This window comes from Myotis lucifugus, unplaced genomic scaffold (genome assembly GCF_000147115.1).
Source record: "Myotis lucifugus unplaced genomic scaffold, Myoluc2.0 scaffold_34, whole genome shotgun sequence".
Taxonomy (NCBI): domain Eukaryota; kingdom Metazoa; phylum Chordata; class Mammalia; order Chiroptera; family Vespertilionidae; genus Myotis; species Myotis lucifugus.
This window is the reverse complement of record NW_005871082.1, coordinates 3,737,407-3,751,728: the sequence shown is the minus strand read 5'-3', so window position 1 is coordinate 3,751,728 and position 14,322 is coordinate 3,737,407. Positions and strand designations below refer to the sequence as shown.

The 14,322-nt window shown below is 40.3% G+C and overlaps 1 protein-coding gene across 3 annotated transcripts in view; it reads left to right on the top strand.

Annotated features, from left to right (window-relative positions):
- GTF2A1 (general transcription factor IIA subunit 1) overlaps positions 1-8,378 on the top strand; it is a 40,429-nt gene extending 32,051 nt beyond the window's left edge. For all 3 annotated transcript variants that reach the window (XM_023752508.1, XM_023752507.1, XM_006086972.3), the window contains one exon: positions 4,146-8,378. In XM_023752508.1, the coding sequence (XP_023608276.1) occupies positions 4,146-4,253 (108 nt within the window). In that variant the 3' untranslated portion in view covers positions 4,254-8,378. The remainder of the gene's footprint in view (positions 1-4,145) is intronic.
- Positions 8,379-14,322: the final 5,944 nt, after the last annotated feature.

Here is a 14,322-nt window from a genome sequence, read left to right as displayed (position 1 = left end):
ACATACACACACACACACACACACACACGCATACACACACACATACACACACACACAGACACACACTAGAGTCCCAGTGCATGAATTTGTGCACCAGTGGGGTTCCTCGGCCTGGCCTGTGGGATCGGGCCGAAACTGGCTCTCCAACATCCCCCAAGGGATCCCAGATTGTGAGAGGGTGCAGGCCAGGCTGAGGGACTCCCTTGGTGCACTAATGGGGCCCGGGGAGGAATGCGGGAGGGCTCCAGGGCATGTCTGGCCCTGTCTCAGCCAGACCCCAATAGCACGCTAACCTACCAGTTGGAGTGTCTGCTCCCTGGTGGTCAGCGCACGTCATTGCGACTGGTCAACCGGTCAACTGTCTGCCCCCTGATGGTCAGTGCACATCATAGTGAGCAGTTGAGCGGCCTCAGCATATCATTAGCATATTACACTTTGGTTGAATGGCTGACTGGAAGACCAGACACTTAGCATATTAGGCTTTTATATAGGACAGTGGTCGGCAAACTCATTAGTCAACAGAGCCAAATATCAACAGTACAACAATTGAAATTTCTTGAGAGCCAAATTTTTTAAACTTAAACTATATAGGTAGGTACATTGTTATTAACTTAATTAGGGTACTCCTAACCTGGCCTTTGCTAAAAATGTCCTCAATCTGATTGAGGTACGTTCACTGAGGTCGACCCCTTCCAACTCTCCCATCCACACTTGTTTTGTATACTTGTTTCATCTATTTCCTTTCCGAAAACCGACTTCTGCACATGGGCCACGAAGTTTCAATCGCATTGTATGTGTGCGCCCGCTCGTGGTATTTTGTGGAAGAGCCACACTCAAGGAGCCAAAGAGCTGCATGTGGCTCGCGAGCTGCGGTTTGCTGACCACTGATATAGAACAACAATAATACATATAATCTATACTAATACAAGGGTAATATGCAAATTAACCGTCACTCCACGACAGATGGCTGAGCCCACAGCCACAAAGATGGCGGCACCAGCCGGAGCCACGGAGCGGGTGGGAGGCTTGGCTTCCTTTGTGAGTGAGGTTCCCTGTCTGGGGGTTCCAAATCCGCCGTTGGTTCCTTTCACCGCTGATTCCCCTCCTCGCAGGTATCCTCCACGCAAAAGCCGTTCCATGCAAATATGTCATGTCCTGTAGGGTGAATCCTAAACTGAATGAGTGGCACACCTGGGCAACCTAACTCTCGTTAGAAAAAGGACCTGGGAGGAGGGATTTAGGAATCATGAAGCCATCGTGACCTGCTCGGTCTCTGGAACTGCTGTCAAACACAGGCAGTCTGTGACCCTCCCAAACACCACCTGAGCTAAACCTGAAAACCAAGGTATTTTCAAGGATAAGGGGTCAAGGGACCAAAGCAAGCAGAACAGCCAACTCAACCAGAGACGCAGGAGCTTAAGTTAATGCATAGAAATGTCCTGGCTACTGATGCTCTCCCACAGATGTGGTGCCCACATCCAGCTGGGGGGAGGGGGTGTGGAATTTAAGGCCACCGGCAGGAGGGAAAGTCGAGGCATGCCTAAGGATTTTTTTGTACGTGTCCCAGAGTTGAGAAGCAGAGTCAGAATCAAGAAGCAAAGTCTTACCTCAGCGCTGGGGTGTTTAAAAGTATCTAAAAATAGCAGTTCCATCACCGAGTCCACCGCCATGTTTGCTGCTAACGGGAGGCGCATGGAGGACTTCCGGGGCAGCCCTATAACCTCGGCGGCGACAGCGGCTCTGGAGAGGTAGAGATTGCAGCACTTCAGTGTCCGAAGTGCTAGCGCCGCAAACCTTGGCCTATCTGGAAGTCGGTGCTGCCGGAAGTCGCTGGCCCTGCCTTCTCCAGTGTGGCAGAGAAAGGCTGAGAGAGGAGACGCGGGTACAGTGGCTCCAGTGGTCCAAATCCTGTCATTGTCTTGCATTACCTAGCCTCGGCGCCCTCCAGGGCAGCCTCAGTGCCAGTGCAGAGGAGGTGGTGGTGAGGGTGGTGAGGAGAATGCTTCTGACTCTGGATACCCAGTGAAACCGCTGTCAAGAGCCTTTCTGGGGCTGGCAGGAAAACGCAGCAATTAGTGAAGAATAATGTCTCAAAACGAAGAGGTTGGTTTTTTTTTTTCCTCATCAGCAAAATGTGAATATTACCTAACCCACAGACTTTGCGAAAATTAATTGAAATAAAATTCCAGAAATTGTATAACGGCCGGGGTGAAGTGGATAGGTTGGTTGAGCATGAGTGTGGTCCTGTGCATGGAAAGTTTGCAGGTTCGATTCCAGGTCAGGGCACATACCTGGCACATACCTGGGTTTCAAGTTGGATCCCTGGTTGGGGCTCCTAAGGAAGGCAACTGAAGGGATGTTTCTTACATTGATGTTTCTCCCTATCCCTCTCCTTCCCACTCTAAAAATCAGTGGAAAAATGAACTAATGCCATATCTACACACATGGATAATCTGAAAAAAGAAATAAAGTGGGGGGCTCTAACCGGTTTGGCTCAGTGGATAGAGCGTCGGCCTGCAGACTGAAGGCTCACAGATTCGATTCCCGGTCAAGGGCATGTACCTTGGTTGCAGGAGGCAGCTGATTGATGTTTCTCTCTCATCGATGTTTCTAACTCTCCCTTTCCCTTCCTCTCCATGAAAAGAATCAATAAGATACATGTAGAAACAAAAAACAGGGTAAAAGAGGTTGAATATGTACTGTATAATTTAAAGCGTGTAAGATAATATAACTTTTTAGGGGCATATGTGTTATCTGTACTAATAAAAGGGTAATATGCTAATTAGACGACATCCATCTGGACATCCTTCCGGACAAAGTCACGGTGGCGGGGGCTGAGGCAGAGGCCATTAGGGGCGACCAGGCCGGCAGGGTAGGGCAGTTAGGGGCAACCAGGCTGGCAGCGGAGGGCAGTTAGGGGCAATCAGGCTGGCAGGCAGAGGCAGTTAGGGGTGATCAGACAGGCAGGGGAGCAGTTAGGGGTGATCCAGCTGACAGGGGAGCAGTTAGGGGTGAGCAGGAAGGCAGGGAGAGGCGGTTAGGGGTGATCAGGAAGGCAGGGAGAGGCGGTTAGGGGTGATCAGGCAGGCAGACAGGCAGAGAGATTAGGGGCATCAGGCAGGCAGGCAGAGTTGTTAGGGGCGATCAGGCAGGAAGGTGAGCGGTTAGGAGCCAGCGGTCCCAGATTGCGAGAGGGGTCCCGGATTGGAGAGGGTACAGGCCGGGCTGTGGGACCCCTCCAGTGCATGAATTTCATGCACCAGGCCTCTAGTGGAATAATATTCAGCCATAAAAAAGAATGAAATCTTACCCTTGCCAGTTTTCTCAGTGGTTAGAGCACCCGCCTGCAGACCAAAGGGATCATGGGTTCGATGCTGGTCAAGGGCACATACCTCTGTTTCAGATTAAATCCCCAGCCCACTATGGGTGTGTGTGGGAGGCAACCAATCGATGTGTTTCTCACAAATCAATGTTTCTCTTTCTGTCTCTTCCCTTCCCTTCCACTCTCTCTAAAAATCAATGGAAAAAATATCCTCAAAAAAAAAGAAAAGAAAGAAATCTTGCCATTTGTGACAACATGAATGGACCTTGGGGCATCATGCTAAATGAAGTCAGTCAGACAGAGAAGGACAAATATCATCTCATTTATATGTGCAATCTTTTAAAACAAACTGAACTCATAGTTACAGAGGACAGAATGATGATTGCCAGAAGTGAGGGGTGGGGGATGGGTGAAGGTGGTCAAAAGGTACAAACTCCCAGTTATAAAATAAGTAAGTCAAGGGATATAATGTACAGCACAGTGCCTATGGCTAATATTACTGTAATGTATATTTGAAAGTTGCTAAGAGAGTATATTTTAAAAATTTTCATCACAAGAAAAAAAAGTTGTAACTGTGGGTGATGAATGTTAAATAGACTTAATTGTGGTAATTATTTCTCTCTATAAAAATATTGGATCATTATGTTTGTTGTACACCTGAAATAAATAGAATGGTACCTGTCAATTTTATCTCAATTAAAAAAAAACAATTTGAAAATGCAGTAATGTACAAGACGAAGGTTTTTTGGTGTGTGAATGGGCTTTTTTTGTTGTTTTCTCTGTTGATTGTATCTCTTACATTCTTTTTTATTTGTTTATTTAGATACACAGAAGTAAAAACAAATGGAAATTTCATCTCAAGGATGGCATTATGAATCTTAATGGAAGAGATTATATATTTTCCAAAGCCATTGGAGATGCAGAATGGTGAAGAATTGGTTCTTTTCTTTTATAAATAAAATGAAAGAAACTTTACAAAAATTTAAAGTGACAGTTTGAAACTTGGGACATACTCCAACCAAAACTTAACTTCTGCATGTCAGACAAAGTGCAGTAGAAGCAAAGCTACTGGAACAAAGAGACCTTGACAACATAGACACTACTTCTAACTGGCAAGCCATGGAACTGTAGCACCTGGGGTTGTTGGGGAAGGGGGCATTGGGGTTTTGTGTAGGAAAACCCTAATTGTCAATTTTAAATACAGGTACCTGCCACTGGTAATTAGCATGTAAAGCTTTGTCTATATTCCTTCCTCTACCTTGGGTTCAATCAGAAAATACTTGTTAGAATGAACTAAAGAAACTTCCCTTTTGATAGATTGAAATGAAACTGCTTATTGTATGTGGTTATATTTGGTAAAAATTGCGTGTGCGCTTTTTACAAGAGGGCAAGAATTATGGTGTTGAATTTTAATTGACTTGTGTAAGGAAACAATTTAGAACTCTCATAATAGGTCTTCAATATTTTTACTTGCTCTTCTCCCTCAGTGATAAATACCTCTTCCTTCCCTGCTTTATGAAACATCTGTTTAAGAGTTAAAGGAAGTAATCAGTGACCACAGTTCGGAGACAAAATTTGACCCAGGAATGGCTACTTATTTTAATTAGGTTTTCACACTCATTAAACTAGAGTCTTGTCTAAGCAGAATTAAAATGCCAACTTCAATTTCCTTACAAAAATGTTTGTTTCTTTTAGCCTCATACCTTAAAAAGAAACCCTAAAGTGGTTCCTTAGAAATAAGGTTTTATTCCACAAAGGTACCATTTAGCTGAAATTATATACACGAGAATACAGATTTTTTTCCAGTTGGGCTGAAGTGCATGTTTATGTGGGTGTTTAGTCTTTAAGCTAAACATACATTCAGATAACATTCAGTGCATTGACTGAAGTGTTGGGCAGGTGGTGAGGACCTGGGTTTTTATTAAACAATTTAATAATTATAAAAGTTTCTTGTCTTTACTAGTAAAGAATTATAAAACTATTATTTTAATTGAACAGATTTTTTAAAATTTAACTTTGTAATTTGAGGGGCAGTTTTGGGGTAAAAGGGGGTGGGCCACTAAGTACATATTTACCTCTTTGATTTGGTGGCCCTTCCAGGCCATTGATAATATTAAAATACATGGGCTTTAGTTTGCACATCGGGAAGAAAGCATATAAATTTGACTTATATTGAAAATAATAGAAACTTAATATGTATATTAAGAATGCATAGCTCTAATTCTGTAAGGGGCTCTAAAATACAAGATGGCAGTGCTGTGTTCAGTGTGCACTAGTTGCCTGGGAGAACTGTAGGAACACTTGTCTTCACCTTGGTTCTTACAGCTAATTCTTTTCATGGTTTATCTGGACAGAATTCAAATGTGTTTAAGTTACTTTTGTATATTGATTTTTAAAAAGTCTTCCATTTTTATCTTTTATTTGCCTTTGTGTTTCCAGAAGTAAAATAGAAACACTTTAAAGTACATTGCAAAGAAAAACTGTGAGCTTATTATATATTGCTTTTTCTTTTTTTTTAACACAAATCTTTAAAATTCTCAAAAAGGCTAATCTTTTTTTTTTTCTGCCTACTTCCCACCCCACATACCAACCTGGTCCCTTTAACTTATGTTCTGAACTTTTATATAAATGGTGGTTTCTGGCATGCTAGTAGTTAGGTTTATTAGATGCCATAACTGGTAATACGGTTTTTATTTTTGCTATGTTAATTTAGTTTTTTGGAGGGGAGATTTGTTTACCCCATTACTCTCAAAGCACACATAGGTTTGTTTGTTTTATTGAGATTGAGAGAAGCGAAGGGAGGGGGTGGAATCACAGAAGTCCTGTTGTTCAGTTGTCTTTCAGTATAGTTGATAGTAGGTTGATATTTACCCAATGAAGAGTCAATGACCTGAACTACCTATGAAAGTTTAGCAGTGCTGCAGTGTTGATCGAAACCTTTTGGCTATCTAGTAGTTATTATGCTACTGAACCTTGTATTATTATATGATATTCAGCTCATGTTTTAGGCCCTCTATGTAGGCAAGCATTCGATATTCATAGTAGAATTGGATACTGGCCTGTTTTTATAATGTTATTTTCAAACATGAAAAACCACTGCTTTCAGAGTGATTCACTTGGGTTATTTTGAAGCAGGAATTAACTATTTGTAGTTGCACCTGTGTATTGCATATTAATTATGGCACACTTGGCAAATGCTTTTTTTTTTACCTGTGAAAATCCTGTAAGCCAGTCCAACAACACTGCATACCAAATTGTGCTCTTATGTATTACTGCATTGTGTTTCTTTTTAATCAAATAGCATGTTTTAGTTTTATTATAGTGGCTTGCTATAAGAATGCCACTTGCTTATCTTTTATTGTACTTGAATTCTTAATCATGCTTTTAACATTGTATTTAACAAATCATTTCATTAAGTTCTATAAAAATGTCATTCCTTTGAAAAGGCAAGGATTCCCACTTCAGAATTTTAAAATGAAAATGTTTATTCAAAGAGGGAAAATTGTTCAGACTTGGTTTTATGAAAACAGATAAAGCTTTCAGAAGACGAATTGTTTAGATTTGCACTGAAGGTTATGGCACCTTTTATTAAAACAAGATTAACATTGATCAACATTGGGAAGGAAAATTTACACAAAATTACTTGATAAAGTGTGGAAATGTGTGCCTTTCAATATAAGTACTCTTTTTTTGGTGGTCATTGGGATAATCAGACCACATGCATGCCTGATAGCACAGTTAATTTCTGTGAAGAGCCACATTTTGCTAAAACAACTCTTTAATGTGCAATTAGTTTCTAGAGTAAAATGTCTGTTATATGAGGGGGATCTTTATATTGGGCTTTTATATTTTTTTAAATGTTCACATTTCTGTTAATTAAATGCCATCATAATACCACATTTATATTGCCTCTCTTAAAATCAAAGCCACCTTGATGTTATTCTAGGAATACATCAAGATTTGAGAAGTGTGTATAGTAATTAAAATGTGTTTTTGAAGAGCATATTCTAATAGATTCTGGTTTTAGACATCAAGAACATAAAAATATAATAGCTTTTGTATAAAGATTTTCTTTTGCTATAGTGAAAATCAAGGATTTGGTTTTCTTATTTTTTCTGCTTTTTATGGAGGAATGAAAAGGGTTGTCTCCTCTAAGACTAATTTTTGATTATCTTATAGCAATAATGTCACCATTCTTTTCAGAAGGTAAATATGCCTTGTGTAGGAAACAGAAATAATTTCCTTTAGGGAGCTCCCCTTACAACTTAACATTTTCTTCCACTTAGAAAGTTCCTGTTTTTTTCAGATTATTTCATCTTGAACTTTTTTGAGATTTTGTGCAATGTAATATTTTATTGATCCATCTTTGTACATTTTCATTTTATTTCATTTGTCTTCCACCTGTCTGAATCAGCTATTCAGATTTTGAATTCATTGGTTAAAAAATAGTTGCTTTTATATAGGTCCTCATGAGTTTATGTTAAATAGTTTTGCATTTTAATCTATTATGCTATGGAAATTATTCTGAAGTTTATATTCCCCTTTTAAGCCTGCCTTAGTCTATTTTTTGTCATTTTTTATAGTTTAAGGAAGAACACACAAACAATATTTTTGTTTATTTTGAGGAACAAAAGAAAACTTTTTTCCTTTTTTAAAGGAAGAACTCATTGAGTTATTAAGTAACTACTAACTATTAGTAAGTTACTATTTACCTAGTTAATAACTATTTCTGTCAAGGTTCCTTAAATCAGTCCAGTATGCGTCAGGGCTACAATTTGGGGGAGGGACTAATCCTTTTTGCTGTTCTGAGCTACTGTTGTCAACTGCTGTTGTACATACTGTTATGTGTAAGGGCGTAAATATATTTATTATGTTTGTATAATTCATCTGTACAATTGCAGATCAAGGTTGCTCTTCTGTGATATACGGGATATTATGTTTTAAAGAACATCTTGGAATACAATTAGAGAACTTAGTATTTTGATGTACTAAGACCTATTTTAAGTTTAATATTTTACCTTTGCAAAACTTTAATTAAAGATGTTATTTAAAGTAATGTTGCTTGCTTTGCTTACTCTAGTGCATAACATTATATAGATAACTGAATAAAAATTATACAGTTTAGAAAGGAAAACGCTTTACATTGTTAATGAAAGTTAAGTTCCATTTATCTAAAAAGGGTATCATTATGTTCTATACCTTTAAAATTAAGTAGGATGGAATATCATTCTGAATTATTAAGCTGAATTACAAATTCTAATAGCTTTGAAAAAGATAGTTGTATTTCCCAGCACACAGGAATTTAAATTGGGCTAAATCCATACCAACAAATTGTTACTAAAATTGATGTAATTAACATATTGTATTAAATGAGTATTTCTACTCCAAAGAATAGATACTTAGGATACAATTATTTCAGAATATACTTGTTTTTTAATTCATCTGTTTAGCTAAATCTTTTACTCTTAATTCAGTTTGTAAATAATTGCATAATAGAATCAGATTTCTAAGGTCTATATTACATATTGAATATATTTTGTGTTATATTTGAAGCTATTAAATCATTAGCAGGCATTTTAATTCTATAGTTAATTCAACTGAAACATTAAGAAGCTTGTCTTTTTGTAATTTTTTATCCTGTTATGGACTACTTTATCTAGGAAACATGCAAATTTTAACCATTAAAAGCAATCATAATAAAGGTATTTTATTGCCAGAAAATCTTGTAATTTTGTAGTTTAATACAGGCTCCTACGTTGATGATCTTAACCTTTTTGGCCTCAGTTTTTCTGTCTATAATGTATATGGTTTTGAGGATTAAGTGAGGTAATACATGTATAGCTCTTAGAATGGATTTTGACATACTTAATAAGTATTCAGATGTCACAATTCAGTTATTTACTTAATTTCATAATTATATTTGCATAATTTAAAATGACTAGTAGTGTTGAAAAAAAACATTTAAGTGGTCAAAAATAGCAAAAGAGAATGTGGTCTGATTAAGAAGGGGCAGTGAAAGATTTGGTTACAACCCAACTAAGCCTGGGAGATTGAGTTAAGTTAGCAAAGCAGCTCATCTGGCTGCAGCAGTACAGGAGAGGGGTCATGAAACAGTGAGAAGGCTCTAGGCCAGTGGTTCTCAACCTTCCTAATGCCGCGACCCTTTAATACAGTTCCCCATGTGGTGGTGACCCCCAACCATAAAATTATTTTCATTGCTACTTCATAACTAATTTTGCTACTGTTATGAATTATAATGTAAATAACTGATATGCAGGATGTATTTTCATTGTTACAAATTGAACATAATTAAAGCATAATTAAAACATAATCACAAAAACAATATGTAATTATATATGTGTTTTCTGATGGTCTTAGGCGACCCCTGTGAAAGGGTCGTTCGACCCCCAAAGGGGTCTCGACCCATAGGTTGAGAACCGCTGCTCTAGGCTTTTTCCTCCCCAAAGTAAACATTTCATACATTATGTCTAAAATAGGTTGAATTTTCCCAAAGTTCAAATTGTAGTAGAACTAGAACATTTTGCTAATTAATTGATTTTCCCAAATATCAATGGATTTTGCTTAGTTTGTTTATGGAGAAAAGCAAAAATACTGAAATATGTGTTGTTGTTCAAAGATATTGAAGCTCTGGTTACCTCACTGACACTGACCTGAATCCCTTTCTTAGTTGATTGTTCACAATCCTATTTCTGGAAGCAAATGACCTTTGTGTCAACGCTCCCACTCACTATCCAAGGAGGAAAGGCAAATATATATAAGTAGTTGCATACCTTTGTTTCTGTTTTGAAATACAGTTTTTCTAGTTAAATAGCGTTAAACATTTCTATATTTTACTACAACAAATAGGAAATTGAGCATAGAGTATATATTAACTAATTCAATTTACTCTAGTGATCTCCCATGGGCCAGGAATTGTAATCAGTATTACTGGAGGATCCAGAGATAAATAAGACAGTTGCCACCTTTAAAAAGTAGTTAGGCCCTGGCTGGGTGGCTCAGCTGGTTGGAGCATCATACCTTGCACCAAAAGGTTGTGGGTTCGCCCTAACCGGTTTGGCTCAGTAGATAGAGCATCGGCCTGCGGACTCAAGGGTCCCAGGTTCAATTCCGGTCAAGGGCATGTACCTTGTTTGCGGGCACATCCCCAGTGGGGAGTGTGCAGGAGGCAGCTGATAGATGTTTCTCTCTCATGGATGTTTCTAATTCTCTATCCCTCTCCCTTCCTCTCTGTAAAAAATCAATAAAATATATTAAAAAAAAAAAAGGTTGTGGGTTCAATTCCCAGTCAGGGCACATACCTAGGTTGCATGTTACCAAACATGACTTCCTCATAGGGTTGTGAAGATAAGATAAAGTGCATAGGTTAGGAAAGGTGGATGGAGTGTACAAGGTACCAAAGTTTACCCAAGAGGCTTGAGTGTACTGAGCATGGAAGAGGACAGGTATTTTGGGGGGGAAATTAACACATTTCGTACCGCTCAGGAGTTTTTTCGTGTTTCGCGTGCCATCTGTTAAGGACCGCTCACGAGTGTTCTCATTTTTCACGCCCATGGAAAAAGGAGCGAATCTAGATACTTATGTAAATTTTGTTTGGTCCCTCTTCATAGAGGAAAATGTTTTATGCAGCACCATACGTTATAAAAGTGGTAGGAACTTTAATTGTTTAATTGTTTAGTTGTTTTTGTAAATAAAAATGTTATAATTATTGAAAAACAACACCTAAAGTGCATTATGATGATTTAAATAATGTGCAGTTTGCCCAAAAACATGCGGTCCCTGGTGTATGTCTGAGAGATTTCTATGCGGTACGCGATGTGTTAAAAAGATCCATATTTGATATATTAAGTTTGTGGTGCCCATTAGATATCCAAGTTGAGGTATTTTTTTTTTATTAAATCTTTATTGTTCAGATTATTACATTTGTTCCTCTTTTTTCCCCCCATAACTCCCCTCCTTCCAGCTCCCACCCCACCCTCCGCCCTCACTCCCCACCCACTGTGTTCATCCATAGGTGCACGATTTTTGTCCAGTCTCTTCCCGCATCTCCCACACCCCTTTTTCCCCCAAGAATAGTCAGTCCATTCCCTTTCTATGTCCCTGATTCTATTATAATCACCAGTTCATTCTGTACATCAGGTTATTTATTCACTTGATTCTTAGATTCATTTGTTGATAGATGCATATTTGTTGTTCATAATTTGTATCTTTACCTTTTTCTTCTTCTTCCTCTTCTTAAAGGATACCTTTCAGCATTTCATATAATACTGGTTTGGTGGTGATGAACTCCTTTAGCTTTTCCTTATCTGTGAAGCTCTTTATCTGACCTTCAATTCTGAATGATAGCTTTGCTGGATAAAGTAATCTTGGTTGTAGGTTCTTGCTATTCATCACTTTGAATATTTCTTGCCACTCCCTTCTGGCCTGCAAAGTTTCTGTTGAGAAATCAGCTGACAGTCGTATGGGTATTCTCTTGTAGGTAACTGAGTTTCTTTCTCTTGCTGCTTTTAAGATTCTCTCTTTGTCTTTTGCTCTTGGCATTTTAATTATGATGTGTCTTGGTGTGGTCCTCTTTGGATTCCTTTTGTTTGGGGTTCTCTGCGCTTCCTGGACTTGGAAGTCTATTTCTTTCACCAGGTGGGGGAAGTTTTCTGTCATTATTTCTTCAAATAGGTTTTCAGTATCTTGCTCTCTCTCATCTTCTGGTACCCCTATAATTCTGATGTTGGTACGTTTGAAGCTGTCCCAGAGGCTCCTTACACTATCTTCGTATTTTTGGGTTCTTTTTTCATTTTGCTTTTCCGGTTGGGTGTTTCTCGCTTCTTCGCATTTCAAATCTTTGACTTGATTCTTGCGCTCCTCTGGTGTGCTTTTGGGAGTCTGTATAATATTCTTTATTTCAGTCAGTGTATGCTTACTTTCTAGATGGTCCTTTATCACACCATCGAGGGTCTCATTAGATTTCCTGTACAACTCATCAAGTTTATCGACAGACTCTAGAAGCCTCTTGAGAGACCTCAGAAGTGTGGTTCTGAACTCAATATCCTCCCTTGATAGTTTTGTCCTGTTTCTTTGTCTCCGCATTTTTTACGCTTTCTTGGTACACCCCCTAGTGGTCTTTGTGCGCAGTCTTGTTGTAGTTAAGCCTTGATTGTTATAGTTAATACTAGAGGGATTTGACCTCCAGCCCGACTGGCTGTGCTAATCTAGCCTTTGCCTGAGGCTATCCGGCAAATGGCTCTGTGCAGGGCTTGGGCGGGGCGGGTCCCACGGGATCAACAGGGCGGAGGAGGGAGCAGTTATGGCTGCTCTCAGTCCGTCCCCAGGGGCTCTGCCTCTCTGTCCCAGCAACAGATGCAAACCTCAGAGGGACCGTAGCCAGACAGTCCTGCTTCTCCCGTTTGAGTCTGGGTCCCTAGAGACTCGCCCGGATCTGGAGCTCTGAGTCTGAGGCTCCCTCCGGATTGAAACAGACAACCGCGCCCTCAGCCACCAGCCCGTGCAGCGTGCACTCCGCACCTTAGTATTTTACTTCAGCACTGCGCCTCCTCTGATTCTCGGTTCCTCCTAGTTGTAGAACTTCCATTCAGCCAGCCTTCCTGTGGTTCTGGATGATGTCCGTTCCGTCTTTTAGTTGTATTTTTGAAGTGGTTGTTAGAGGCAGCAAACTCCGGCGTTAACCTATGCCGCCATCTTGGTTTCTCCAAGTTGAGGTATTAAGATGACATGAAGAGTATGAGTGGATGGAGCTCTGTGGGAAATGTCTGAGCTGAAAAGTATCTTCAGAGTTTATTATCATCGGGAAAGCATTTAAAGCCATAGAAGTGACTCACCTAAGCAAGAACACAGATAAGAGAGAAAGAAGAGCATCCAGGACCCACTCTAACAAGACTGGCTACATAATTTGTAGAACCTAATGCAAAATGAAAAAGGTGGGGCCCAGTGTTCAACGCTTAAAAATTTCAAGATGGTGACAGCAGGGCATTAAACAGTAGAGCCCTGTGTGAATGCACTTGTCATACACCCTTGAAGCTGCTCTTGGGACTCAGTAAGGGAGAATGAGGAAGCAAGGCCAGTGAGTATATTTCTTTTTTTTTTTTTAAGAGAAGGGAGGGGAGAGACAAGGAGAAAAAACATGATGTGAGAGAGACACATTGATTGGTTGCCTCCTGCATGCTCCCCAACCAACCAGGGATTGAGCCTGCAACCCAGGTATGTGCCCTTGATGGGAATCAAATCCACAACCCTTCAGTCTGTGGGCTGATGCTCTAACCACTGAGGAACCAGCCAGGGCAAAGAGGACTATAACAAGGAGCAGGTCCTGGTTGGCTTAAGCCACTTCCCTGGCTATAGTCTCTGATTCAAGAGAGTGTGACCTAAGAAGTCTTACTCGGTGAGTTCAGACTCTTGCTTGAAATGCTCAGACAAAAGATCTTTCTCAGATTTGAATGAGGAAGTTTGTACCTCCTATGGCCTCAATAGCTGTCCTCTGACCTTGAGGAGCACTAAACTTGCAGTAAAGACACAGGGAGGCAGAGCAGGTGATGGAAAGATAATGGGTCCTTAATGACATCTTCTATAATAAAGAGGAATATGCAAATTGAACATCACGCCCTTGCAAAAGATGGCTGCCCCCATGTGGTCACAAGATGGCCACGCCCATGTTGTCAGAAGATGGCCGCCCCCATGTCATCACAAGATGGCTGCCACAAGATGGCTGGCAGGGGAGGGCAGTTGGGGGCTATCAGGCCAGCAGGGGAGCAGTTAGGCATCGATCAGGCTGGCAGGGGAGTGGTTAGGGGTGATCAGGCTGTCAGGCAGAAGCGGTTAGGGGCAGTCAGGCAGGCAGGCGAGCGGTTGGGAGCCAGCAGTCTCGGGTTGTGAGAGGGATGTTCGACAGTCAGACAACCCCCAAGGGGTTCCAGATTGGAGAGGGTGCAGGCTGGGCTGAGGGACAACCCCCCTCCCCCCAGTGCACAAAT